The sequence below is a fragment of the Grampus griseus genome (genome assembly GCF_964374135.1).
Source record: "Grampus griseus genome assembly, chromosome: 3".
NCBI lineage: Eukaryota > Metazoa > Chordata > Mammalia > Artiodactyla > Delphinidae > Grampus > Grampus griseus.
In genome coordinates, this window is record NC_139019.1 from 100215157 (window position 1) to 100241481 (window position 26325).

Sequence of the window (26325 nt, forward strand, 5' to 3'; positions counted from 1 at the left end):
GCTTACTGCTTCTGGAGAGCCAAGCTGGTGACATTCAAAGGGAGGAAGTGTGCTCAAAGGCAGCCCTTGCACCCAGTGACTTCTCTCACTTTGTTTGTCTAAATATAAATGTGCTTTTTGGTTATAAAACAGCTAACCGTTTTGCTTTTCTTTTGTGCTTCTGTCGGGTCCAGGACTTTATAAGGATTTGACCTTACTCAAAATGTGCAAAGAAGAATGATGGAAGCCCCTGAATACCTTGATTTGGATGAAATTGACTTCAGTGATGACATCTCTGTAAGTATTGCTACTTGCAAGCAATGCTTTCAGGAGATTCTGCCTTCATCTATGTGGGCTCCTTTCTCTGTTGTAGTCTGTATATCCTAAACTCTTCCAACCACGTTTAGAAATTGACAGCAAAAATCCTGCTGTGGCAGACAAAGTGTGGCTTGGGGGCCTCCTGGACCAGGAGTGATTCCCACTTAATTTTGTGTGAGCTTGGGTGAGAAAGACATTTAACCTCACTGGGGCTCCCCTTCCTAATCTGTTTCATTGTTGTCAAAATTATTCATTGAGTAAATTTATAAAGTGCCTGCATATGGTAGGCACCTTCGTAAATTTACTTATGTACATAATTAACCTTATCGACGTTAATCTCTTTTATATGACTGGCGGTGCCACAGCCAGCATGCTGTAGCGTTCACAAGGACACAGACTGAAGGATGGCCAAGTTATTAATTTATGAACAATAAGAGCTTCCAGTCACTGGAGCTTTCAAAACACAGGTTGGACACCTGTGGGTGGGAATACTGAGGAAGAGTCATGTGTTGATAAAGGACAGGACGGGCCGACCACTGAGGCCCTGCTTAATACTGTAATGCTGTGGGCTGATGAGCTTCTTAGTTCCCACAACGCTCACAGACTTCCTGCTGCCTCCAGCCTAACTCCTGGCAGCTATGAGTGGATGGTCTGCCTGCCCTTTGCTCAGAGCTGCTTGTGACTTACCCTGGGCCACGTGATCTCTTCCGCCAAAGGCCAACCAGCAAACCTGCTGGCCTCTCAAACCCTAGCCCAATTGCGCTGACTCACAAGACTATGTGATGAGAAGGTTGCTGTTTCTGAACTAGCTTTGTAACTTTTCTTCCCAGGACCTCCAAGGGTACACTTTCTGACCTTAGTTTCCATTGATTTCTCAGTTTTTGGTCACCACTGGCAATTGTCTCAAAAATATAAGCTTTAAGGCGCCTCTGGCAGCAGTGTTATTCTTCTAATTTACTCCTTACCTTGAAGTAAAATATGCGTACTCTATGCAAGAATTGGATTCCTGGGATGCGTTTGAAGAATCACCTATTTAATGGATGAATCTTCCTACCTTTCCCTATTTGTGAATTCAGCCTTTCCCTCCTTCAGCTTCCAGACAACCTTTATTAGTCCTCATTAAGGCTAATGTGAAGTGAGTGTCATTAAGACTAATGTGAAATGAGTGGTATCTCTCTCTCTCTCTCTCTCTCTCTCTCTCTCTCTCTCCCTTTTTAAATCACTGTGCTTGACTTAAATGTGGATCAGAGCATGGTTCTTTTATAACCACTCCCCTCCAGGTATTTTGAGCTGGCTGGGGAAAAGCAAGAAAAGTGAATGATGATGTGAGAGGTGGGGGTAGGGTGGAATGTGTTTCAGAAAGGGGCATATGTTATGATTATCAATTCAGGCTAGCTCTGTGAGCCTTGATAATGAAGTTGCATTTTAAGAGCATAGGCTGTGAAGGCACCAGTCCGGGCTCCAGCCTCGTTCTGACCTTTGCTGGCTGGAACACAGTAACTTCGTCTCTCTAAGATACCCACCTCATTTTTAAGATTGTTTTGAGGATTGAGTGAAATAATAATATATGGAAAGCACTTATCTTGGCACACAGTAAGTTGCTCTTAAAAATGGTAGCTTTTGTTATTATTTCAATGAATACTACAATAATATTTATATGACCAATGGTGAAGGAAGAACTCCAGGGAAAAGACCAGGCATCATGTCAAGACTTTCAAAACACACAATAGAGCAGTTATATTTACAGAAGAGTCATCTGGCAGCAGCCCTTAATTTAGATGAATTAGGAATCTCCACTTGCAAGATAATAAAATATGTTAAGCAATAACCGAAGCTGTTTAGCAAATTGGGATTCAAAATTATGCAATACTTGAGCTTCTATAACCTGACCACTCAAACATAAGTAAAGATCTCCATCTGTAATTGTGTAACTGCACTCAAACGTCCCCCCTTTAAATAGATTCCTATTGTTTGTATCTTTAACCTGCATTTAAACTGAAATCAGAAAGGAAAAAAAATGAAATTGCATAGAATTGTTAAAATAATGATAATGGTTAACATTGAGCTCTTCCCAGGGGATAGGCGTTATCTTATTTAATCCTCACAACAATCCTGTGAAGTAGGGAATATTATTATCTTCCTTTTACAGATGAGGAAACTGAGGTGTGGAGATGTTACATAACTTGTCCGGGCTCACCCACCTACTTAGAAGCACTGTCTTTGGAATATCAACTTTTAGCCCCAGTACTTGGGTCGGCTTTACCCATGGCTGGGGAACATTTGGCAATACCTGGAGACATTTTTGATCGTCATACCTGGGGAGGTATTCCTGGCATCTGGTGGGTAGAGAGCAGGGCTGTGTCTAAACATCCTGCAATGCCCAAGAAAATCCCCTACAGCGAAGAATTATCGGGCCTAAAATGTGGGCAGTACTGAGGATGAGCAATCCTGGTCTATTTTAATCCACTTAAAACTAAAGAAACTCTACTTTACCTGGCAACCTCTGTAACATGGTAGATTATTTTATAATAGTTCCACTTCATCCAGATCCAACACCTTAAATGTGCCAGAATCGTATTGCTCTATATAATGTCTTCATGGGAAAAGCAGTAGGGATAACCTCTGAAATATTGAAATGATTGGTCTCCGCCTGTTTAGGTAACCTAGGAACAATAAATTTACAACTGCTTTCGGGGCTAAACGGAGACAATTCAGATGCTAAGACGGGGGAAAAAAAAAAAACCACGCCATTATGTGTTCAGTTTTGCTAATTCACTGGCATAACAAGAAATGTAGTCTCCCATAAACATGCCTGTATTGTTAGGATTCTGTAAACCTCCTTTTCTGACAGCCCTTAAGCTTCTTTCCTGGTTTAGTGGCAGGAAGGGGGAAGGAAGATGCACAATACATTTGAACAAGATGTTTACAAAAAAGATGCCCGAGTTTAAAACTCCTCTTCTTACTCTCCAGCGATAGCCTTTTTACATATTACAGGGTTTCCGTTTCATGATTTTCCCCTCTGGTCGTGAGCCTGGCTCTTGTTTTAATTTAAACACAAGCTGTATATTGGTACAGAAAACAGCTAGAACTGTTTTTTGCCTTTACCTAATGAAACAAAACACAGAAGGCAATCAAATTATTTTGAAGTTTCCCAGACTCAAAAATAATGCTCATCTTTTGCAAAATGCAGAGTTTAAACTATACATTCTTGTAACCCTGCCATCTAAAAGGGCAGAACATTGTGCAATAACTGAGGATCAGTGAAGGAGAGATGACAACACACATAAACATACAAGTTCAAAGTTGGGCTTTTCTGTCACTGCAAATGTGTTTACAGATTTCCTTCTTTATTCCTATGGAAGCCATCTCTTTCTGTCTTAAAAAAGAGAAATGCTCTGGAATATTATTTTAACATAGAGTTCTTAGTAGACATGATGTATTTTTTTCTAATTTATTTATTTATTTATATTTATTTTTGGCTGCGTTGGGTCTTCATTGCTGCACTAACTAGAGAAAGCCTGCAAGCTTTCTCACAGCAAGCAGGGGCTACTCTTCGTTGTGGAGCGTGGGCTCTAGGCATGCGGGCTTCAGTAGTTGTGGCTCGCGGGGTCTAGAGCACAGGCTCAGTAGTAGTGGCGCATGGGCTTAATTGCTCTGCAGCATGTGGTATCTTCCCGGACCAAGGCTCGAACCCGTGTCCCCCTGCTTTGGCAGGCAGATTCTTAACCACTGTGCCACCAGGGAAGTGTCCCCCGTGATGTATTTATTTTATGAAGAGAGGCCAATTTGCTGTCCTCAAAAATAGGATTATACACAGGACTGAATAAAGCAGAGGCAAACCACAGATCCACTGCAGCGCTCCACTCGTGAGCCATCAAATGTTGGCCATGCCATGCACCGACTGAACTCTTTAAACACTGGTCCTGTTTAAGCCTCACATCAAGTCTGCAAGGCAAGCCCTATTTTTATCCCCTGTTTGGCCGATGAAAAAATGAGGCTTAGAGAGAGAGTCTGACTTTCACAAGGTTACAGGTAGGTAAGTGGCCGGGCCAGGATTTTGATACAGAACTGTTTGACTGTGTTACTCTTTCTCTTCTGAGCAACCTGGTTGAGTAGAATCATCTCTGGACCAGTCATCTCACCCATCACTATCCCCAACTGCCATTGAAGCAATTGCAAAGTGCTTTTTGGAAGTAAGGGAGTTGGTATATAGTGTAAATAAATAAAATGAAAACAAACTAAGAGAACTTAAGCAAGTCTCTTAATTTTATTGTTCCTCAACTTTTCCATCTGTAAAACAATAATAATCCATCTCTACCTAGCATCCTGGATTTTATGGAGAAGGTATGAAAATTTGTATATATGTACATATGTAAACACACACACCCATAGTTATATATAGACACAAATACATGTATATGCGCATCTGTATACAAATACCTACATGTACCTATAAACATGTACAGGTAAATAGACACACACACATATGTGCACACACACATAAATAGAATTAAGTGCAATGCTGTATTCCTCAGCACAGGAAATTTTTTGCCTTTCTGTGTCACCATGACTGCGGCTTTGGTGAAAGTTGACATTTTTGGAAATTGCATAGCCTATGTTTTGTGCAAATCAAATGAGATCAAGATAAATAAGTGTCCTTCCACTTTATTATCCCCTTTGACCCAAGCCCTTGCAACCCAGAGTAATAGCACAGACTTATGTGGATTCATTTTCCTAAGGGGCTTAAATCACTGGTAGGAAAATAACTTCTTACAACAAATAAATCTCACTCTCAGTGAGTTACATTTTCCCGTCCCACAGACTGGGCATCTCTTGCACTAAAATACCTGACCCCCTCTGTTTTGTGTGCACTACCTTTTGCTCAAGTCATTCCACTAACACTTCCCAGATTTCATTACATTCTGAACGAGAGCTGCTTCACAGCAGTGGGAGACCTTGAGAAAGCGTGTGTAGGGCTTATCACAGTGGACTTAGATGCTGAGTTAGGGAGGGTAAAGAATACAGCTTTTGTTCCAGTCTTAGGTGTGAAAAAGACTAGAAGGATATTCAAGGTGCAGAGAACCTGGCTTGCCCCTCCTCTCTAGCAAGGGATCGGTATAAGATCCTATTATCCTTTCCTCTTTGCTTCCTAGAATGTGACCAAGACGTTTAGGTGGCCTCTGACTGCCTCCATCCCTTCTTCGCTTCGTCCCCGTCAATCAGCCCTGCCCTTCCAAGCCATCACCGTGCTTACTTTAAACTTACTTATATTTAAACTTTTCTTAGTGCTTCTCAGTAGGATCTGGTTTCATCAGCTTTTCAAAATGACCCAACATTTTTCAGTATTCTTTTTGCAATATCTTGTATTCAAGTCTCAGTTACCTCTCATTGGTCCCCTCTCCAGCCTCCCCACTATCCAAAACCTCACACTTGTTCTAATATTATATATGTGTTACCATTTTCTTAATAGCTGCCAGGAAAGGAATTAGGAATAATCTAATCCAGGCAAAATGAATTGTAAATTCATGTCCCATAACTACTCTTAGAGTCCAGGTCTAGAACCCAGGTCCTCAGACTCCGAATCTTGGACCTGACTGATATCTCTACCTGAGGTGGTAGAGAGCAACCTTATGGATAGAGTGATTTCCAAGAAGAATGAGCAGCTGCCAGATTTTTTAATTTGCTCTTCTCTCACTTTGCAGATAGCCCTGAACGTTCTCATCTTGCCCGACAGTCATGGCATTTATTAGATTGACTATGCAGGTTATTTATACAAACTATTTACCATTTATGAACAACTAGATTTTATGTCAGTCTACTCAACAGGCATGTATCCAACATTTACAGTGCACCAGGCATGGTTCTAGGCTTGGCGTGAATGACACAGACTTGTTCTGTGCTCTCACAGAGTTTACAATACCCTATGATAACAATTGAGCATATTATGAAATGCCAGATTAGCTTAATGGTAGGTTACATTTAATCACAATATCAAACTCCATTCTTGACAGTCTTTATATTTTGGTAGTGATTAATTATTGGCTCACATTTAAAACCAGGCAATCATTGAGGTCAAACAAGATGTAAAGCCAGCCATCTATCTGCCTTACTGTGAGATAACTTTCTTTTCTAAGTCTTTTGTAATTTTTGCCTCAATAGTTACCATTATTTTGGCTTCATTTCTAAATGCTCATTTTTGATACTTTTTAATTAAATGATAATAGTAACTAACATTTATTGAACACATACTATGCATCAGACACTATTCCTGATGTTTTACATTATTAGCTGAAAAATCTTCACAGCCACATTCTGATGTAGATACCATGAGTACCTGTTTACAGATGAAGAAACTGATGATAGACAGAGATGGAGTAACTAAGTTTAATTAGCTAGAAAATGGTGAAGCCAGGCTATAACGTGCAGTCTAGCTCTGGAATCCATGTATGTAACCACGGTGTTGAAAATGACTTCTGCCCAGTCCCTTGGTCACCTGTGGCCACCCTCATTCACCCCCGTCTTTTCCCATCCATGACCACTTCTCACAGCAGGTGAGGATCATTCAGTACTATGCTCTCATCACCTTCACCAATGTGGATCTTAATCTTTTGGCTGACTACACATATTACAATATGTGTAGCATTACAGTAGAGTCATTCCTGGCATACTCTTAATATGGTCAGAACGAATTACTGAATTTTCCCAAATACCAACCACAAGAAATGTTTTAGCATAAAAGAATTTGATGATTATTAATTTTTTAAGTACCTCTTGGAACATAGGATAAAAACAAGGAACAAGAGCAAAAATCAAATGCATTTGAAAAGAGGATTATTCACAATAATTTTCTTTAATAGAGCCTGAATGGTGGAAAGAAATATATTTAAATCAGACTGGGATACTTATATGAACATGTAGATCACCAGTATCTGTACTATGTAGAGGTGGCAGTTGAAACTGTGGGAGTCTGTAAGGTCACCTGTGAAACATGGAATGTGGAAAGGGAAGAATGTTCCAAGGAAGGAACTGTGCAGATGTATGTCCTATGAGATGAGAGGAAAAAGAGGCTTCTACAAGAGACTGGAAAGGAGTTTTCACAGATACAGGAAGAAAACTAAGGGAGATTAAAAAGAGGGGGAGGGATGATTTAAAGAATTTAAAAAAGGAAGTGGTCCAGAGTGGGAAATAGGTCATTAGAAAGAGAAGGGTTTGAAAAGTGCCACTGGATTTTCCAGTTAAAACTCTTTAGTGGCCATAAGAAGAGCAGTGCCTGTGGGTGATAGCACAGATGGCGGGTCGTCGTGGCTGGAGGAGTGAATGCAGAGGTGAGGAAGTGGAGACAAGAACCAAGGCAGGGGCTTCCCTGGTGGCGCAGTGGTTGAGAGTCCACCTGCCGATGCAGGAGACGCGGGTTCATGCCCCGGTCCGGGAAGATCCCACATGCCGCTGAGCCTGCGCGTCCGGAGCCTGTGCTCCACAACGGGAGAGGCCACAGCAGTGAGAGGCCCGCGTACCGCAAAAAAAAAAAAAAAAAAGAACCAAGGCAGTTCTTTCAAAACAGATGGCTGTGAACCCAGGAGCAGGAAACTCCACCCACGGCCAACTGAGGAGGCAGCATGTCTTGAGGTGGCAGGGGTGCTTCTTTAATTTTATGGGATCAGAGGAGAGAGCTGAAGTTGAGAGAGTAGCTGAAGGGAAGAAAAGGGCAGAGCCTGAGTCTGAGATGGGAGAGGAGGGGATCTGAGCACAAGCTGCGAGCTAGCGTGATGAAGGCGTGCCCTGTGAGTAACCACATCCTCAGAGAAGGGAAAACAGAGCCGGATCTGTTAGGGAGGGCATGAAGTCAGGACCCCCCTTTCCTGAATTGGGAGGTCAGGCCATTGGAGAGGAGGTCACAATTTTAGGAAAGTATTGTGCTTCTGAAAAACTCACTTGAGCTGCGTGTCTTTGCTTTCACTACCAGCTTTGCGTGGACACATTTCTGTCATTTTATTGTGTGACTGTGGAGAGGCCTGCTTGAATTTTGGAAAGCTACGTGAGAAACAATGAATTTTAGTATAGTTGTTCGGATGACTGGCCTAATTGTTTCTTTTGGAAACTTAATGCGACCTAAGTTGTTTCAAAGTCTCTAGCTTGAAAAGGTGTTGGGATTCTAGTTCTTTCATTTTCTGTGGCTCATGACCATTTGAGTAATGCCTGCTTGTTCACCCGACTGGCTGCACTTCTCAGGAGCAAGGGCCAAAGCTTTTCAGTCCCGAATAGTATGTAGGGTGGTCAGAGATCCCCAAAGCCCAATGTAGAAATCACAGTCTGTTATTATGAATCCCACGCGTGTTCAAACTGTTTTGCATGGCAGAGTGACAACATTGATGTAAGCTGGGACGTGTCGGACTGTCTTACGTCATAGCAGCTCTGTGTAGTTTGTGAAGCTAAGTTTCAATGTCTGCTCTTGGCCGTGGGTTCTCTTGGATGAGGAAAGACCAAAGAAGCCAAATAAGGTGCTGAGACAGGCTGGCTGTCCTTCCTTTCTTCCTTTCCAGTCCGAACCTGGCTCACCTCTTCCTGCCTCATCAGTTCTCACATCTTGATATACTGAGCTGCAAATCATGAGAGGCACGAAGATGAGGAACACACATGAAAAATGAGTTGAGAGAAGAGACCAGAACATTTAACATCGTTTTACAGCTTGCAAATTGACTTCACTTACATTATCTCTTATGATTATCTGTGTTTTCTAGATAAAGAAACTGAGCCCCAAAGATAGGAAATGATTTATGTGTCCAGAACTACAGAGTTAATAAATGTCAGAAGTAGGACTCGAATCCAGAGCTTCTGGCTCCAAATCCATTGTCTTTATACACAAAGCTAAGGCATCAGCCAGCATTCATGCTGTTAATATATGAGAAGTGTTTATTCTTTTAAATATAGCATGATTACATTGCTAGACTGGTAGTTATGGAATTTTCTAAGATTAGTGCTTTATAAATATTAAGTACTACCATTATTAGTATTATTATTGCCACCCAAATTATGGGCTACATAGAAGAATTCATTCAGTTCAACAAGTACCTAGTTTCTCTGGTAAATAAAATATTGTCCACACCCTCAGGAAGCAGAGAAAGAAATTATGTAAATATATAGATGAAATGTCACATGATGGATTCTTTAATGGACATATGCCCAAAATAAGGAAATAAAGAGCAGTGGTTCTTGAACTTAGCTATGCATCAGAATCACCTGAACGGTTTGTGAAAACACAGATTCCTGGGCCCTGCCCTTAAAGTTTCTGGGATGAGGCCCAAGAATGTGAATTCCTAACAAAGTTCTTAGATGGTGTTAATGCCACTGGTCTGGACACCACACTTTGGAAGCTGAGATAAGTTCCATCTGGGAGGCTCAGAGAAGATATAGTGGGGGAGCCACAAGAAATTTACTGTTACTAAAGTACCCTGAGGATGGAAAAATGTCATGGAGAAGTAGAGAAGAGGAATTACAAGGAAGCACAAGGAAATTGTTGGAATTGATAGATAGGTTCATTATATTGATTGTGATAATTTTATAGGTGTATACATATGCTGACACATTAAACTGTACACTTTAAATATGTGAAGTTTCTTTAAAGTTTATCAATTATACTTGGATAAAGGTTTTTAAATAGATGAAGAACAGCAGATTCAAAAAAAAGAAGAAGAAAACCGTGGGGAGAGATGTCTGAGCTCATGGAGGGCTGCACGTGCCATGCTAAGGCATATGGCCTTTCTCCTACAGGCAGTGCAGAGCCACTGAAAGATCTGAAATAGAGAAGCCCCCTAGTCAAATTTGCATTTTAGAAAGCTAATTAATTTTAGAGCAAGTATGGAAGCGTGGAAGAAATTGCCACTTACGACCTAAATATGAAAGAACTCCTTTGACTGTCTATAATATTATGCCCAGGGATTAATCAAATGTATGTACAGCTTAGTATTTCAGGCAAATAGTTAATAAGTCATTGTGTGCCATGCATATGTACAAGTCAAGGATATCATCCTTTCCGTTAGGCACTTGTGGGAGCCAGCACAGCCCAAGGGAACAACAGCCCAGCCCAAGGGAACAATACCTTGCCTTGTCTTTCACAAGGCAAGGTGCTTTTTTATCAAGGTCAGAAAAGAGTCTTTCTCTTTCTGACTTACTTCACTTAGCATGATAATCTCTAGTTGCATCCACCTAAAATGTGCCACAAATGAACCTATCTATGAAACAGAAACAGAATCATGGACCTAGGGAACAGACTGGTGGTTGCCAAGGGTATAGGGGGTGGGAGAGGGAGGAGTGGGAGTTTGGGGTTAGCAGATGCAAACTGGTATATAGAGAATGGATAAACAACAAGGTCCTACTGTACAGCACAGGGAACTGTATTTAATATCCTGTGATAAACCATCATGGAAAAGAATATGATAGCACAGGGAACTCTTCTCAATGCTCTGTGGTGACCTAAATGGGAAGGAAATCCGAGGAAGAGGGGATATATGTATGTGTATGGCGATTCACTTTGCTGCACAGCAAAAACTAACACAACATTGTAAGCAACTATACTCCAATTAAAAAAAAAAAAAAGAGGAAAATTTAGACACAGATACCCAGGGAGAATGCCATGTGATGATAGAGGCAGAGATTGGACTGGTGTGTCTACAAGTCAAGGAAAACCAAGGATTGCTGACAACCACCCAAAGCTAGAAGAGGCAAGGAAACCTTCTTCCCTAGTGCCCTCAGAGGGAGAATGGCCCTATAGACACTTTGACTTTGGCGTTCTAGCCTCCAGAATTGTGAGGGAATAAATTTCTTTTCTCTTAAAAAAAAAAAAAGGAATATGAAAAAGAATATGTGTGTGTGTGTGTGTGTGTGTGTGTGTGTGTGTGTAACTGAGTCACTTTGCTGTAAGCAGTAATTAACACAACATTGTAAATCAACTGTACTTCAATTAAAAATTTAATTAATTAATTAAAAAAAAAAGGTCAGTAAGGGCTGAAGCAATCAGCCAGGGTTTCACAGAAAATGCAGAACTCAAGCTGGCCTTGCAGAGCAGTGGCATTTGCCTGGCCGGAGGAAGGCATTGCAGGCAAGGAGGCCCCCGGAGTAAAGGAACTGAAGGGGAACTGAACTTTGAATGCACAGGGACATTGAAGAAGCAGAGACAACTGTTCAACCTTTGGCAGGGGCTTTTCTTGAGGCATGATGGAGGAGTGGAAAAGAAGTTTGGATCAAAAAGGGTGTTTCCACTGAAAGATGTTTAGAAAAAGAATAAATTAGAGAGCAACATAGAGGTAGGAAATATAATACTTCTCAGCCATCTGCAAGCCCCTCTCCTCTCTTATCACCCAAGGATAACAGGAATCAAGGGAACAGAATATAAAGGCTTGGGTTGGGATCAAGAGACAGGGAAGGTACATGGGTCTTTGGTTCTGTTAAGGCTAAAATAACAGTAGTTGCTACCCTGGGAGCTGGCCATTGTCCTGAGAATGCAGTGGGCTGGCGACCTAACAGCTCCTTATAAAAGGCCATCTGTCCTGTGAACTGGAATGAAGGCCTGGGAAGTCTTCCCTTTCAGCTCCCAGATGGTATCACAATGCACTTGTGAAAGAGACTTCCTGGGTCATTTGCTTAATATGAAAACTTTTTGCGTGTTTGTTTTGTGAATTGTGTGTTTCCACTGTATCGCTTCATATCACAACTTAACCATCTATACAGCACTCTCTTAAGCTTTATCTTCTATGCAAAGAGCCGTGTACTTGCTGAAAGAAATCTACAAATTGATTTTTTTTCTTGTGTGTCCTTGTAAAGAATGGTAGATTTGTTCACAGTGTAGACTGGAGTCATTGTTGAATTTGACATTCCATATACCCTTACAGTTATTCAAAACTGATTTTCTGGCCTACACATCATCTTTTTCTTAGATTATTATACTTTTTATTTCCCTGACCAGGAGCAGCACCTGACTTTTTCTTCAATGGCATTATTCCCAAATTACTAACATGAATGCCCGCACAAAAGTGACTTCCTGTGTGACCATGGATCAAGAGGCAGAGCTGCCAGGTGTGATGCAGGTTGAGGCAGCGGATGGGGCTCAGCCAGGCTAGTCTCTGCCTGGAGCTCAGTCCCTACACCAACCAGGCAGCCTGGGTTGTTCAAATTTAAACCTCATCAAATTAAAAGTGATTGCATACTGTGGACCTTTGAGGTCACATTGGAGGAGCTGAAGGTGAAGCTAATAAATTGTAGATTGTGACATGTCTGACTTTGGGGTGGGAGGTGACAGGATGCATGTGGCTGGAAATGCAGATAGCAGCATACCCGGTTTAGTCAAGTACATATCATTAAGCCCACTGAGCAACTTATTGAACTTATCATTAACTATATTTAAGCACAATCAATCTGAAATTTCCTCTTTCTAAAATTTTGCCTTGGAAGAAAAGGAAAAAAAAAAAAAAAAGGAACGAGGGTAAGACTTTGCCAAAGGGTGCTTTCATGGGGCACATGGCAACCAAAACAAAAGACCCAATTTTAATTGAATTACAAACTGTGTAATTATTTAACCTGTACCAGCTGGCTCAAGAAGCTACCAGATTTCCTTAGAGAGTTTGTACTTGGCCAGAAACATAAGGTAACTTATTAGGAACAAGAAAAATGCCTTCTATACCTATGTTACCCACCCCCCACTCCCAAAGAGCATAATATAAAAGGGGAATAAAATCCTTGGAGTTCCTTTTTGGCTTAAGAGGCAGTTCTCCCGCCCTCGAGTATGTGAATGTGTTTTGCTAAAGCACCTGTAGTCTCTGAGGAATGGCTGACATAAACAGGATGTTATTGCATCAGACAGGTAAGAGTAATTTCTCTAATTAGTCATCTGAGATTTCATTTTTCACTTGGAAGTACTGGAAATTTAATTTGTTTGTGATGTGCAATTGGTGAACTGACAGTAGGTCCAACTGCGCCTCTCTCTGTCTTGCTGTCCTGATGCTGGGTGGAAAGCACGGGGGTGGGGCACGTGGGATGGTCTCAATGTAGACACTTCGCTTCATCTGTCAACATCAAGCTAACTAAAGCACCTTCGTATTGACAAATGTGTCCTAATTACACATTCCTCACTTGTAATGCTAGAATAATCCTAATGAGTTTCCCATGATCATTTTTCTTTTAGATTAAATGTTTTTTCTCAATCCCCTTTCCACTTTTGTAACAGTGAAGTCATTCGGAATCCATGCTCATTTACATAAGAGCATTGTTCCATAAAGGTACAGAGCAAACTATTTTTAGAAAGCTGTATTTTATGAATTAAAGTATGATCGAAGACAGGACCTGACGTGGCCTTTGATTAAAGACAGAGTTCATCCTATTTATTTTGTTTTAAAACACGCTTCTCCAAAGAAAGCTTGATTGGGATCAAACTTCGTCCCCATACATCATAGTTATTGATTTTAAATTTGTTGTTGCTCTGCTGATTTTATGCCCCTTTATGTCATAATTTGTTATCCTGATAGCCAGCCCCTGAGTTGGTGCTGGGACTGAGCCTGCAAGGTGGTTTCTTTCAATTCAGACTAATCTATCCATGAAACAGATGAGCTTTCAAACACAGAACCATGCTCTTCTCACTTTTCATAGCATTATCCTGGTATTTCCCATGGACATTACAGTAAAATTTGTGGCAAGTAGCAACATTAGGGACATTTCTGTAGTCCAGGAGATACAGCTCCTGGCTGCCCTGGATGCTGCAGGAAGCTGGGGGCTCCTCCTCTTGGCTTTTTTTTTTTTTTTCCACACATAGATTCACTCTTAGGATTCAGAGTGCAAATATTGTGGCCATCTTCTGGAAAATGTCAAGGACAGAAAATCCTTCCATCTTGTACAAGTAGCAGAAGAGATAGAATGTCTGCTGGATACACCCCACCTTATTTGTTAAAGGACTGTCCAGCCCTCTTTTTAATCTGCATCTCCTTACATGCTTATGGGTAGAGTCTGGGATGCTGCCAGATCACCAAGCAGCCCATTTAGGGTAAAATTAGATAGACTTTCTAGAGATATGTGTTGTACTCAAGTATTCCTTCTTGTGTTTTGATTTTCTGGCCAATTGAGTGAATGTAATGCTTTATTTTAAATTGCTACTTTACACTTTTTCCTCCTCTGGCTTCCCATTCAGTATTCAGTCACGTCACTCAAGACCATCCCGGAACTGTGCCGAAGATGTGATTCGCAAAACGAAGACAGATCAGGTAAGTTTTGCTCCCCGCCTCTTCTCCTTATTCTGCCTTTTAGAGTGTGGGGGGGACTCCTCCTGGCATCCCTTCCCCCTCACATTGGTTGCTCCTGCTTTCTGTTTTCTTTTTCTTTTATGGCTTCTCCACTTACCCCCGACCCTCAACAAACAGATGTTAGGTCATCCTCCAAGGACTAACCGGACAGGGAGGTCCTAATGAGGACTCAGCTGTTTACAAATAAATGTAGGCGATCATCGCGGCAGCTCCAAACCACAGTATACGCAGCAATTTACTGCAAACCCGAGAAACCATTGGTGACAAAACATAATGATGCAGGCGCCAATGAAAAAATGTTGGATGCATTTACTACCCATATGGCAAGGACCAGCTTGGGGGATGTTGCTTTGCCAAAGTCTGAAACCCTATCAGGGATGCGACATGATAGAATCTGCAGTAAGGCATACTGTAACAGTTAAGATTAAAGCAAAGCTTTGGAGTTTAATAGTGTAAACTAAACAGAGAATTATGGCGTATAGATGAAAACCAGCTGGCTGACCTTTTCTCCCTGCACACCCCCGACCCTTGACAAAAAAAGTACATTCAGGGTTGTTTTTCCCTCTGTAAATCAAATCAAGCCTCTCTGCTTTTCTCTCTGTGATGGGCAAAAATGAAAATAAAAAAGGATATTGATGGGAATGATACCATAGCATTAAACTGTGAAATGATGTTTATTATTTTTCCAAGTAATTACTCTAAGGCATCACCATTAACCTTGCCAAAGCTGGACCTCTGATAGTAACTAGAATCCTGAGAACCACGGATGATGGAAGACTTCAGATAACCCTAGAATTGTGTGTATTGTGTTTGAAAATAAATAGATCGTCCTTACCTATGCAGCTGCTAGAACTCTAGGCCTTTCGAACTGCAAGGACTGTGCAAAGCTAATTTACTTTTCTCTTGGGACGTTTGTTTTCTTTCAACATTTTGTTTAGATGAGATGGGGAAAATAATTAGTCTATCTAGGTTTGTTTATCTCTGTTTTTTTGGTTTTTTTTTTTTTTGTATGAGTGAAAGTAATGCTTCAATGTTTGGGTCAGAAACATCACAGAAGATAGTTTGAAGTTCAAATAAAAGTTTTCATTTACCTCCATTTAAACAAAATTTTTCTTATTTCAAATGCACTCAAGTATCTATGGGGTTAACAGAGGCTTTGGCCATAAGGCTTATCAGGATGTGCCTCCTTAAAAGGCATCACCAGGTTCAAAGTTAAACCTCTGTGATCAGTGACAAGGGCAGCAGACGCAGTGGACGGGCCCCCGGCCTCAGAGTCGGAAGACCTCCGTCTGAGTCAGCATTCAGACATCTATCGGTTATACGACCCTGAGCCTGTGACTCATTATCTATAAAATAAAAAAGAAACTTGTTCTGCCAATGTTGCCAGGCTACTGTTAGGATCAAAATTAGGTGATGTATCCGAAGGTACTTTGTAGATACAAGATTTTCTTTCTTCTTCTTTTTTTTTTTTTAATTGGAGATGGGGCAAGAGAGAAGACATAATAACAAACACTTCAGTAGTGCTTAACGTGCTAGGTATTGCTGTAAGCCCTTTACTCGTATTAACTCAATTAATCCTAAAATCCTTGTGAGCTAAGTATTGTACTCTTAAGATGTTTATATTATATAGATGGGCAAACTGAGGCACAGAGCAGAGAGGTAAATTATCTCACCCAGTGTCACACAGCAGTTACATTACAGAGCTGGGATCCAAACCCCAGGAAGTTTGCCTCTAGAGTCTGTTGTCTTATCCATTACATATACTGTCATATAGCTAGACTTAGGGATAGTAATTTAATTTTAAGATATTTTCCTTTTAAAACTTTAAAAGCTAGCATTTTCCCTCACCGATGAAGTGGAACATTTCTTTTCTCTCTTAAATAGCTTCTCTTGCTTACCAAGTTAACTGAATTAACCGAAGCTTTTAAAAAGAATTTTCCTGGGGCCGGTTTATTCCATTTTCTCCAGGTCTTGTGACTTGTAGTCAATTCCACAGTAGGAGATGTTAAACATTTCTTCTGTGGTTGAGAAGGAGGCCAATTTCAAGTTCAGAAGCCTTTAAACTCACCCAGAGCAAATATCCAGTGCTCAAGGTAATCACCAATAATTAGACCTGACAGGAAATGGATATATGAGGGAAAGACTCAGCCCTCTTTAATGGAATCACATGTACACCTCCAATTTGATGGACCATTTGGAGGTTGGTAAACCACTTTCTAATAGAGCAAGAGGGATCCTAGAAAAAGGAACGCATGAAAAATCAATCTCTCCAAAGCACCGCTGTAGAATTATCTGTGAGCCGCTTTGAAAGAAATCTCAACATAGTAAAGTTTTCACCCTCCATTTCTGAAAGAATTGAGGCAATCTCAGTTAGTTTCATGGGCATGCAGATGTGGAAATAACCCTCCACCCCCAACGCATCCCCTTAGTCTTTCCTGTTTCAACAACCTAGGAGGAGTTTGCTCCAGGATCACTTGCACAGTTTCCATCTTTATGGTAGTCTTTTCGAACAGGTGGTGGCACAAGACACATTGGCTTCTGAGAAGGGTCCACGTCTTCTTCTGGATGGGGCACCCTCTGGGGGAACTTTTCCCTAAACCTCCTGTGACTTAGAACATACTCCACCGGGTAAAGATGTGTCTCTTGACCTTTCTAAAGTTTGTTAGGCACTTTCTGTCTTGTGTAGGTTGTCAGATGTTAACACCCATCCTGTACTAACATGTCTTTGACTAGATAGATGTTCTTGGACCCAGTTGTTCTTTTATTTATTCATTCCTCAAATAACTTTTGTGTTTTCTGTCCTATGCACGCACTGAAGACAGGGTAACAAGGAAGGTGTAGACAAGGCCCTGTTCTCAACAGCACTTACATTCTGCGGGGTGACAGACAAAAGGCAGGCAAATGAAGATGCAAACCAGGATTTTCCAGGTAGTGATAAGAGGTGACATGAGGCATGTGATAGAGTAACTTACAGTGGATGGGGAGGGAGGGGAGTTTGGGGGATCAGGGAGCATTCTTAGGGCCCAGCCATGGGAAAGCCAGTGAGGAACAGTGAAGGCAAGCGCAGCGCCCCTGAGTCAGAAATGAGCTTAGCATGGATGAGGAAGAAAAGGAAAACCAGTGTGGCTGCATGGGGCAATGAAAATGAGGATGAGGCCAGGGGGCCGGTCAGGGTCAGATGCTACAGGGCCCTGAGGGTCATGGTACGCAGAGTTCTGTGAAGAGCGCTGACGGCAGGATCCCAATTTTTCTAAAATCCCATTACCTGGAAAGAAGCCGAAAATCATAACTCTCAGTAGAAGAAGGGACCCTAAAAATCGTCTAGTTTAAGAGGGAGAGAAAGTGAGAAAGTGCAAATAATAAAAGCAGAAGGGTACGGTGTTGACAGGGGATGAATGTGGGTAAAGGGTATACAGGTGTTCTCTGTACTGTTTTCATTCTTTCAACTATTCTATACATTTAAATGAAAATGTTTTAATTATAAGTGAATTTTTAAAGGCCAATAATAATAATAATGTAGTCCAAAGTCCATCAGATCTTGGAGTGACTCTTATTATCCTGATGGGGTCATCAGCCTGTACTTTGTCACGTGAGTGACAGGGAGCTCACAGTCTCACAAAGCTGCCTGTTCATAAAGGTTCATTTTTGTTCAGCCCAAATCAGCATCCCTCAAATGTCCGTCCCTTACACCTGGCTTTTTCCTAGGGAACCTTAGAGAAGGACAGTTCCTCCTGGGCGAGGGTGCCACTGAGTGTTTGGAGGTGGCAGTCACCCTTGGTTTTGTCTTCTCCAAACTAAAGTTTCCCTCCACAGTTTTGAGTGTATCCCGCTCATGCTTCTTGCTTTCTTGCGGCTGTCTCATTTACCAGCATCCCTCTTAAAAGTGGCGCACCCAGAACTCCACCCGAGGTTGCTCCCCGTATGGTCTGATCAGAACCTGTCAACCACACAGATCCACCTCAGGACTCAGCACACACCTTTCCTGCCTTCGCTCTTGGGCTACAAAGACAAGACTCGTGCCTCCCCTTCCTGCCTGTTATTTTTAAAGTGTTCTGAGAGGAACAGGAGTGCAAATGAGCCCAGTTGTTGGCCCTTGGGAGCCTCTCTATGAGACATAGAGCCTAGGGCTCACCCACTTCATCCCTGGGCCCTGGGTCAGCTCCACAGTGGGCTCTGAGAAAGGCAGATGATGGCAGGGTGTTTTGTCAGAGGCCTGGGGCAGCATTCCTGCACCTTCCACTCGCTCACTGACGCCCACGAGTCTGCCCCAGGAGTGCCCTTCCTTTAGCCAAAAGCACGGATTCCTATTAAAATCTGTATTTCCCCTGACAAGGATAATATTTTAAACTCTTTGCCGTCAATTACACTACACTATGCCTAAACTGAATTTTTGTGAGAAAAAGAAGTTTTGAAAACAAGTGTGAAGGACTTGCAGATACCATAGGAAGGCAGGAGAGAGGGGAAGAACTAGGAATTAGAAGCTTGAGAACAAACTTTGCTGGTGCTTAGAGCTGCACAGGTGCTACTGAGATCTCCCAGTTACTTCTTACGTGCTCAGCATACCAGGCATTAGGCCAGGTCTTCTGTGCACAGCTTATTTGTCCTCAAAATAATTCTCTGAGGGAGGACCATTATTATACCCATTTTATGGATGAGGAAACTGAGGCCCACAGAAGACAAATAATTTGTCCAGAGTTCTGCATTTGAAACCAGTTCTGCTGACCACAGAGTCCCTATGAAGTTGAGCAACTGAAGTGCAGTTGTAGTCCGAGGAACCACGCATGGCTAGTGGAGTGGGGCAAGGATTAGCATTAGGGAAGTTACAGGTGAAAAATTTGCACCTCTAAAAGGGTGTTATTTATGAAATGTTGGCATGTTTTCTCTGCTTAATCCCTGCTCCTCATGTAGGAAAGGAGGACAGCATGAGGCAGGACGTGTTAACTCTGCTCTATATTTTCTCCATATGAGGACTAAATACGTATGAGGACTAATAGTAAATCGACATATGGTATTCAAATCAAACATATTCAATTTCATTGACTTCGAGCTTCTTTTAATTAATTGGACATTCAGATACACATTTGTTTCAATTCATGGTGCTTTACATGTCTTGTGATTCTTTCAGAATATGTATCTGCTCAGCTCATTGTATAATTTTCTTATGAAAGAAAGCATATAAATGTTAATGCAGCTTTGCATCTAAGAACTTAGATGCGTTGAGGTTGGGAAACTCGGTTATGTAACAGTTATAAATGGCCCTGGAGTGTGTTTGAGGAGAGATCCTGAAGGGTTTTCAGTACCTAAATAGTAGAGAAGATCACTTGTCTGACAGTGAGTAAAGGAAAATCATACTTTTTTTTTTTGAAAATCATACTTTTTAAACTCAGTATCTGGTAAAAGCTGTTTTGGATGTATATTTAGAAACATTGCAGATTTGCTATACTTTTAGCCCTGTGCCTGCAAATTTTGTGATAAACTCTGAAAATGTATGGTTTTCTAAGATTTTCAAGGATTTTGGCCAACACCGAAAATAATACATTGACATGAAATTTATCCTATTGACGCTGCTGTGACATAGCTGATGATGCTAAATATACAAACCTCCTGTTTCCAATTTTATTAAGGTTTCATGCTAAAAGCATGGAAGTTGGTATAGCAGTTTAAATTGAAAAGCCTGCTGATTAATCCATTTCACATGATCTAATATAAGATGGACTCAAAGATTCAGGAAGCACATTTGCTAAGATCTCAATCAAGAAAATGAACACTTCACCCTGATGCAGCAAAGAATCTAACATTTATGACAAAAATCTACTTAACTGAAGTAAAAATTTACATACAGTAAAGCATGTAGATGAGAATGTTAGTCAAATAAGTATTTTTGCTTTTTCTTTAACAAAATTATAATTGTAAAGGTGACATAATTCATTTTGTTAAAATAGTAAAAACTACAATTAACCATGCTACCAAAACAAAATTGCTGTATTTCTTTCTAGTATTTTTTTCATGAGGCATAATTTTTGTACGGTTGTCATCATAACATAAGGGCAAATTTTTTTTTAATTTATTTTTTTAACATCTTTATTAGGGTATAATTGCTTTACAATGGTGTGTTAGTTTCTGCTTTATAACAAAGTGAATCAGTTATACATATACATATGTTCCCATATCTCTTCCCTCTTGCCTCTCCCTCCCTCCCACTCTCCCTATCCCACCCCTCCAGGCGGTCACAAAGCACTGGGCTGATATCCCTGTGCTATGTGGCTGCTTCCCACTAGCTATCTACCTTACGTTTGGTAGTGTATATATGTCGTATATATGTCCATGCCTCTCTCTCGCTTTGTCACAGCTCACCCTTCCCCCTCCCCATATCCTCAAGTCCATTCTCCAGTAGGTCTGTGTCTTTATTCCTGTCTTAGGGCAAATTTTTTTTTTAAACATCTTTATTGGAGTATAATGGTTTTACAATGGTGTGTTAGTTTCTGCTTTATAACAAAGTGAATCAGCTATACATATACATATATCCCCGTATCTCCTCCCTCTTGCATCTCCCTCTCACCCTCCCTGTCCCACCCCTCTAGGTGGTCACAAAGCACAGAGCTGATCTCCCTGTGCTATGCAGTTACTTTCCACTAGCTAGCTATTTTACATTTGGTAGTGTATATATGTCCATGCCACTCTCTCACTTCGTCTGCTTACCCTTCCCCCTCCCCATGTCCTCAAGTCCATTCTCTATATCTGCGTCTTTATTCCTATCCTGCCCCTAGGTTCTTCATAACCACTTTTTTTTCTTCTTCTTAGATTCCATATATATGTGTTAGCATATGGTATTTGTTTTTCTCTTTCTGACTTACTTCACTCTGTATGACAGACTCTAGGTCCAGCCGCCTCACTACAAATAACTCAATTTCGTTTCTTTTTATGGCTGAGTAATATTCCACTGTATATATGTGCCACATCTTCTTTATCCATTCATCTGTCGATGGACACTTAGGTTGCTTCCGTGTCCTGGCTATTGTAAATAGAGCTGCAATGAACATTGTGGTACGTGACTCTTTTTGAATTATGGTTTTCTCAGGGTGTATGCCCAGTAGTGGGATTGCAGGGTCATAGGGTAGTTCTATTTTTCGTTTTCATAAGGGCAGTTTTATCCACTGCTTTTTTCTGCCATTGCAGAATGTGTATGGCCAACGCTTTGAATGAACCACAGAACTTAGGAAAGCGGATCTGCCCCCTCTGTCTGCTTTTAATCCATTAACATTTTGCTTATGTCTCTGAAAGAAAGGATATGAAGTCAATGCAGGGAAAGATAGGAGCAGGGGGTGATAGAAAAATTAAAAATAAAACTCTAGTAGTGTCAAAAATAATGTAAAGGGCTGGCAGTGGCAGGGCTTAAATACAGTGCATCTTTGTCCCCTCTTCTCTCCTTGAACATTTCTTCTTTTCTTTTTTTAACATCTTTATTGGAGTATAATTGCTTTACAATGGTGTGTTAGTTTCTGCTTTATAACAAAGTGAATCAGTTATAAATATACACATGTCCCCATATCTCTTCCCTCTTGCGTCTCCCTCCCTCCTACCCTCCCTTATCCCACCCCTCTAGGTGGTCACAAAGCACTGAGCTGATCTAAGTCCCCTAGCTCCCTGACTTTCTGGAAGGTTGTAGAGTTAACAAAGTCAGGAATGAGGCAGTACTAGAGGGAGAGAAAACTCTGGGGAAGAGACCCAGTCTCCTTTCCCATGTTTTGGTTTTATTGGACTCTAAGAAAACTGGTGGGGAAATCTCTTGGTAGAAATGAGTTCAAGGGAATCGGCAGTAAGGAAGGATGAGAACTTAGAAGTAGAGAGAAAAGCATCATGGAGGCAGGAAGGGGAAGAAATGAAGCACAGGGACAAGGAAAAACCGGTACGGAAGCAAAGTGCCTTTCACCTTGTGCGGCCCCGCAGTGACTTCCTTCTCAGAAGTCAATCCTGTCATTAGGGAGAAGTGGTTTTCCCTGCCCCATGTTCGCAATCAAGGCAACAGTAGGATTGGAGAGAGGGAGGGTTGTTACTGGTTTTGGATCTTCATAGAGTCTCTGAGAGCACCCCACTTCCTGCTGAAAGTGTATCCTTTTTCTTTTGTCTCCCAGTGGGCAGTTTCTTCCCATTTAAAATGAGCACGCTTTGTCCACATACCTTCTTTGCCCTGACTCTTCCCCTAAAAAAAAAATCACTAAAAAACTCAAGTAATACAAACAGAATCCTAGAATCTCATAGTTGAAGGATCCTCGGAGAGAGTAAAGAATCATCTCCAAAAGTCCAGACCCTTCTGTGGCATCGATTGCTCAGGCCCTTGCATCTCACAGTGCACTCTGAGACCGCAACCAGCACCACCAGTATCACTGGGAAGCCTGTTAGAAATGCAGACCCTAAGGCCTTACTCCAGACTCCAGAATCAGAATCTGTATCTTGACAAGCTCTCCAGGTGACTCATTTGTGTATATTCGAGTTTGAGAAGTGCTGACTTAGGCCACCTTTGGTGCTAATCCGTCGTCCCTGATGAGGTATCATGTCACTCTGTGCTCAGAATCAAGCAATAGTTCCCCGAGATGGTTCTCAAGATACACAGTGGGAAACTCTCTTAGTGGGAAACTCTCACGTGGTCTTCAAGCACTCTTCTCCTGGGTCAGCAAGCATCCTCGCATGCCGCTCTCCTCCTGCTTTCTGCCTGCCAGTCTCATCAAGGGACCTCCTTCGGTTCCTCAGATGTGCTGTGTTCTTTCACGTGACACGTCCTTCTCTCCTTTCGCCTCCAAGGTCACCTCCTCACAGCCCTTCACCCTACTCCCGCTGTTCAGTAGAAATGTAGTGTAGGCCGTTTCCGTAATTTAAACTTCTTCTAGTAGTCATATGAAAAAATATAAGTAGATGAGATTAATTTAATAATACCTTATATTTATCCCAATAAATCAAAACTATTTGCACTTTGATATGTACCACCAGCCACATTTTAAGTGCCTAATAGCCACAGGTGTCTAGTGGTTCCTATTTGGACAGTGCAAGCCTAGATTATATTAGAACCCCTCTCCCAACTTACTATATTATCTCCCAGCTCCCTGTACTTTTCCACCTCTTTAAATATCTGTGTTTTAAAAATTATTGGTAATGTAGTTTAATATCAGTTTTCTCTAGTAGACTAAATAAAATCTCTTTTGGGTAATTTGGTTCATTATGGTATCTCCAGTGCCTACTGCTGGTGCTACATACACATCTGAGGTAGGATGGATGATTGAGTGTGTAAAGAGGTGAAAAGGAAGCCGACTTCTTTGGGGTTTGTATCATAATTGAGCTTTGGGACAGCTGCTTTGCTTCTCTTCATTTGGTTTCACACTTTGATATTCTCTGGATATTTGATTCCTCTTTTATCTGCACCATACAAACACTCTCTAATTATTTCCTGTCTTAAAAAACAAGCAAACAATACTGCTCTGGTGGCTCCACCCTAATTCTCTGCTCCTTTTTCTTCCCACCCCAGGCCCCACTTATAGCCAACATGCTTTAGAGAGTTAACGGAACCTCGATCTGTAGTCCTCCACCCCCTGTTCACCTTAAATATCTCCAGTGTGGCTTCCACCTCTTTTGGGAAGGTCAGAACTTCCAGTTGGTCAAATCCGTTGACACTGATGTTCTCATCTTGCTTGGCATTGCTGTGTTATTTGAGGCTATGGGCCGTGCCTTTCTGGAAACGTTCTCCTCCCATGGCTTTGTGATACCACCTCACTCCTTGTTTTTCTTCTAACACTCTGACATCTCCTTAGTCTCTTTTGCAACTCCTCTCCTTTCTCTACTTGACCTTTACGTATCCAAGTGGTATGGAAGTATTCAGTAGGATCCTTTCTCCTCTCAATCTCTAAGTCTCTCTGGATTGATAGCTCATTCGTTCTCACGGCTTCAGATGCCCCCTACTTGCTGCTGCTACTCACCTCATCACTCTAGCCTCCTAATTAATGACCCACTCGATATCTCCATTGGATGCCTTGTGGAATTATGAAGAGGAATTCTTGAATCCCCATCCCCAACCTGTTCCTCCTCAGACCCCCCTCAGCTATCAGCACTCAGTTTACTGAAACATCCACTCTGTGGCCGAAGCCAGGATTCTGCCTCTCCCTCATTTCCACCTCCATCTATCAGCAGGTCCTGAGTCGTCTGTACTCAAAGCCTATCCCCATCTGTCCACTTATCTCCATCTCAACAGCCCCCAGCCAGATCGGGCCACCTTTATGTTTCATTGGGTTAACAACCATGAACTAATACTTTGACTTCTTTCTTCACCATCAATCCTTGCCACCCCGTATTTCCCCCAGAGGAGGCACAAGGATATATTTTTAAATGTAAAGCAGAGCATTTCATTCTCTGTGAAGCCCCCCTAAGAATACCCCATTTCACTTAAAATATAACCCAAACTCCTTTCTGTGGTCCATAAAACCCTCAAGTGAGTTGGCCCCTGACAGCCTCCCCCAACTTCATCTTTGATCTCCCTCACCCTAGATCACTCTGCTCTAGATAGAAGAACTGTGGAACCTGCCAGATTCTCTCCTGCGTTAGGCATTTGAGAATGGGCTTCCTTCTACCCATATCCTCACAGAATCGTCTTTTCTCTTGTATTTTCCCCCGGATACTCATAACTGTCTTCTTCTCATTCTCAGGTCTTGGCTTACATGTCATCTCCATGGTAAGGCTTCTCAGCTGTTCTCTATTCCAGGACCCTACTTGTTTCCATCAAAGCACTCTGCATTTTATAATTTCTCATTCATCTGTATACTTGCTTGACTATCTGCTTGCCCCATAAGGACGGTGATTATGTCTATTTCATTCCCCTCTGTACCCCTACAGCCATGTGCACAGAGAACATTCAGCAGATGTTTGTGGAATGAGTGGACCCTGTAAGAGTCTTTTAGCATTCTGCCAATTACTTTAGCACTTCTGAACAAGCTCTGTTGTATTCCTATATGTCTTGCTTATATTGGAAAGGAATTGCCACCTTTAACCAGTTGAAAGAATTGGCACCTGAAATCAGAACAAATTTTCTGTGATAAGATGACTCTAAATTTAGGCTGATGCCGCTAAAGATAAACAAAGTAGGGAAATTCTTCCACTCAACTGTTTCTAAGAAAAGTTGTTATTAAAAACCATTTTCCTGATGTTACTTCATAGTCAGTGGTTACCAAAATCTCGGCAGAGAGTACAGTTTGGGATTTAGCTTAAAATGAATCTGAAATGAGTACAACCAGGTTTTACTACTGGTTTCTGGAATTCCATTGCCTACATGTGACCCAAATAGAGAAAATGTGAATTGCATGTTTAGGGAATAATTTTAATTTTGATAAGGCAGTTCTGCGGTGTTATGGAGAGAAAGTTGGAGTCAGGGAACCTCAGTCCTGGTTGAGCAGTCAGCATAGTATGTAATTTTCCACATAACACTTGAAACTCCCTCAGTTCGCATTTATTTTCAAGTGAGAATACGGAAGCACTGCTCATCCATCCTCCGGAGTTGTAAAAACGTCTAGTGACATCATACACTTGACTTGTGGTCAGAAACATAGAAAGTTTTATGCAAATATATTGTATTCATAATTTTAATGATGGAGGACATTTTAGGAAAATTCTAATTAATAAATAGCATTTGGAGGAACTTTTAAAACACACATAAGTGTTTTGGTTTTTTTGATTGTTTGTAACAGTGCCTGAGAAGCGTGTACCGAAC

At 41.4% G+C, this 26325-nt stretch overlaps 1 protein-coding gene across 1 annotated transcript in view; it reads left to right on the forward strand.

The window, feature by feature from the left end:
* Positions 1-216: 216 nt before the first annotated feature.
* Positions 217-26325, forward strand: part of SNCAIP (synuclein alpha interacting protein) — a gene marked incomplete at its 5' end in the record, with an annotated part of 74417 nt that continues 48308 nt past the window's right edge. The window contains 2 exons of the mRNA XM_082649939.1: positions 217-276; positions 14468-14540. Of these exons, the coding sequence (XP_082506065.1) occupies positions 217-276; positions 14468-14540 (133 nt within the window). The remainder of the gene's footprint in view (positions 277-14467; positions 14541-26325) is intronic.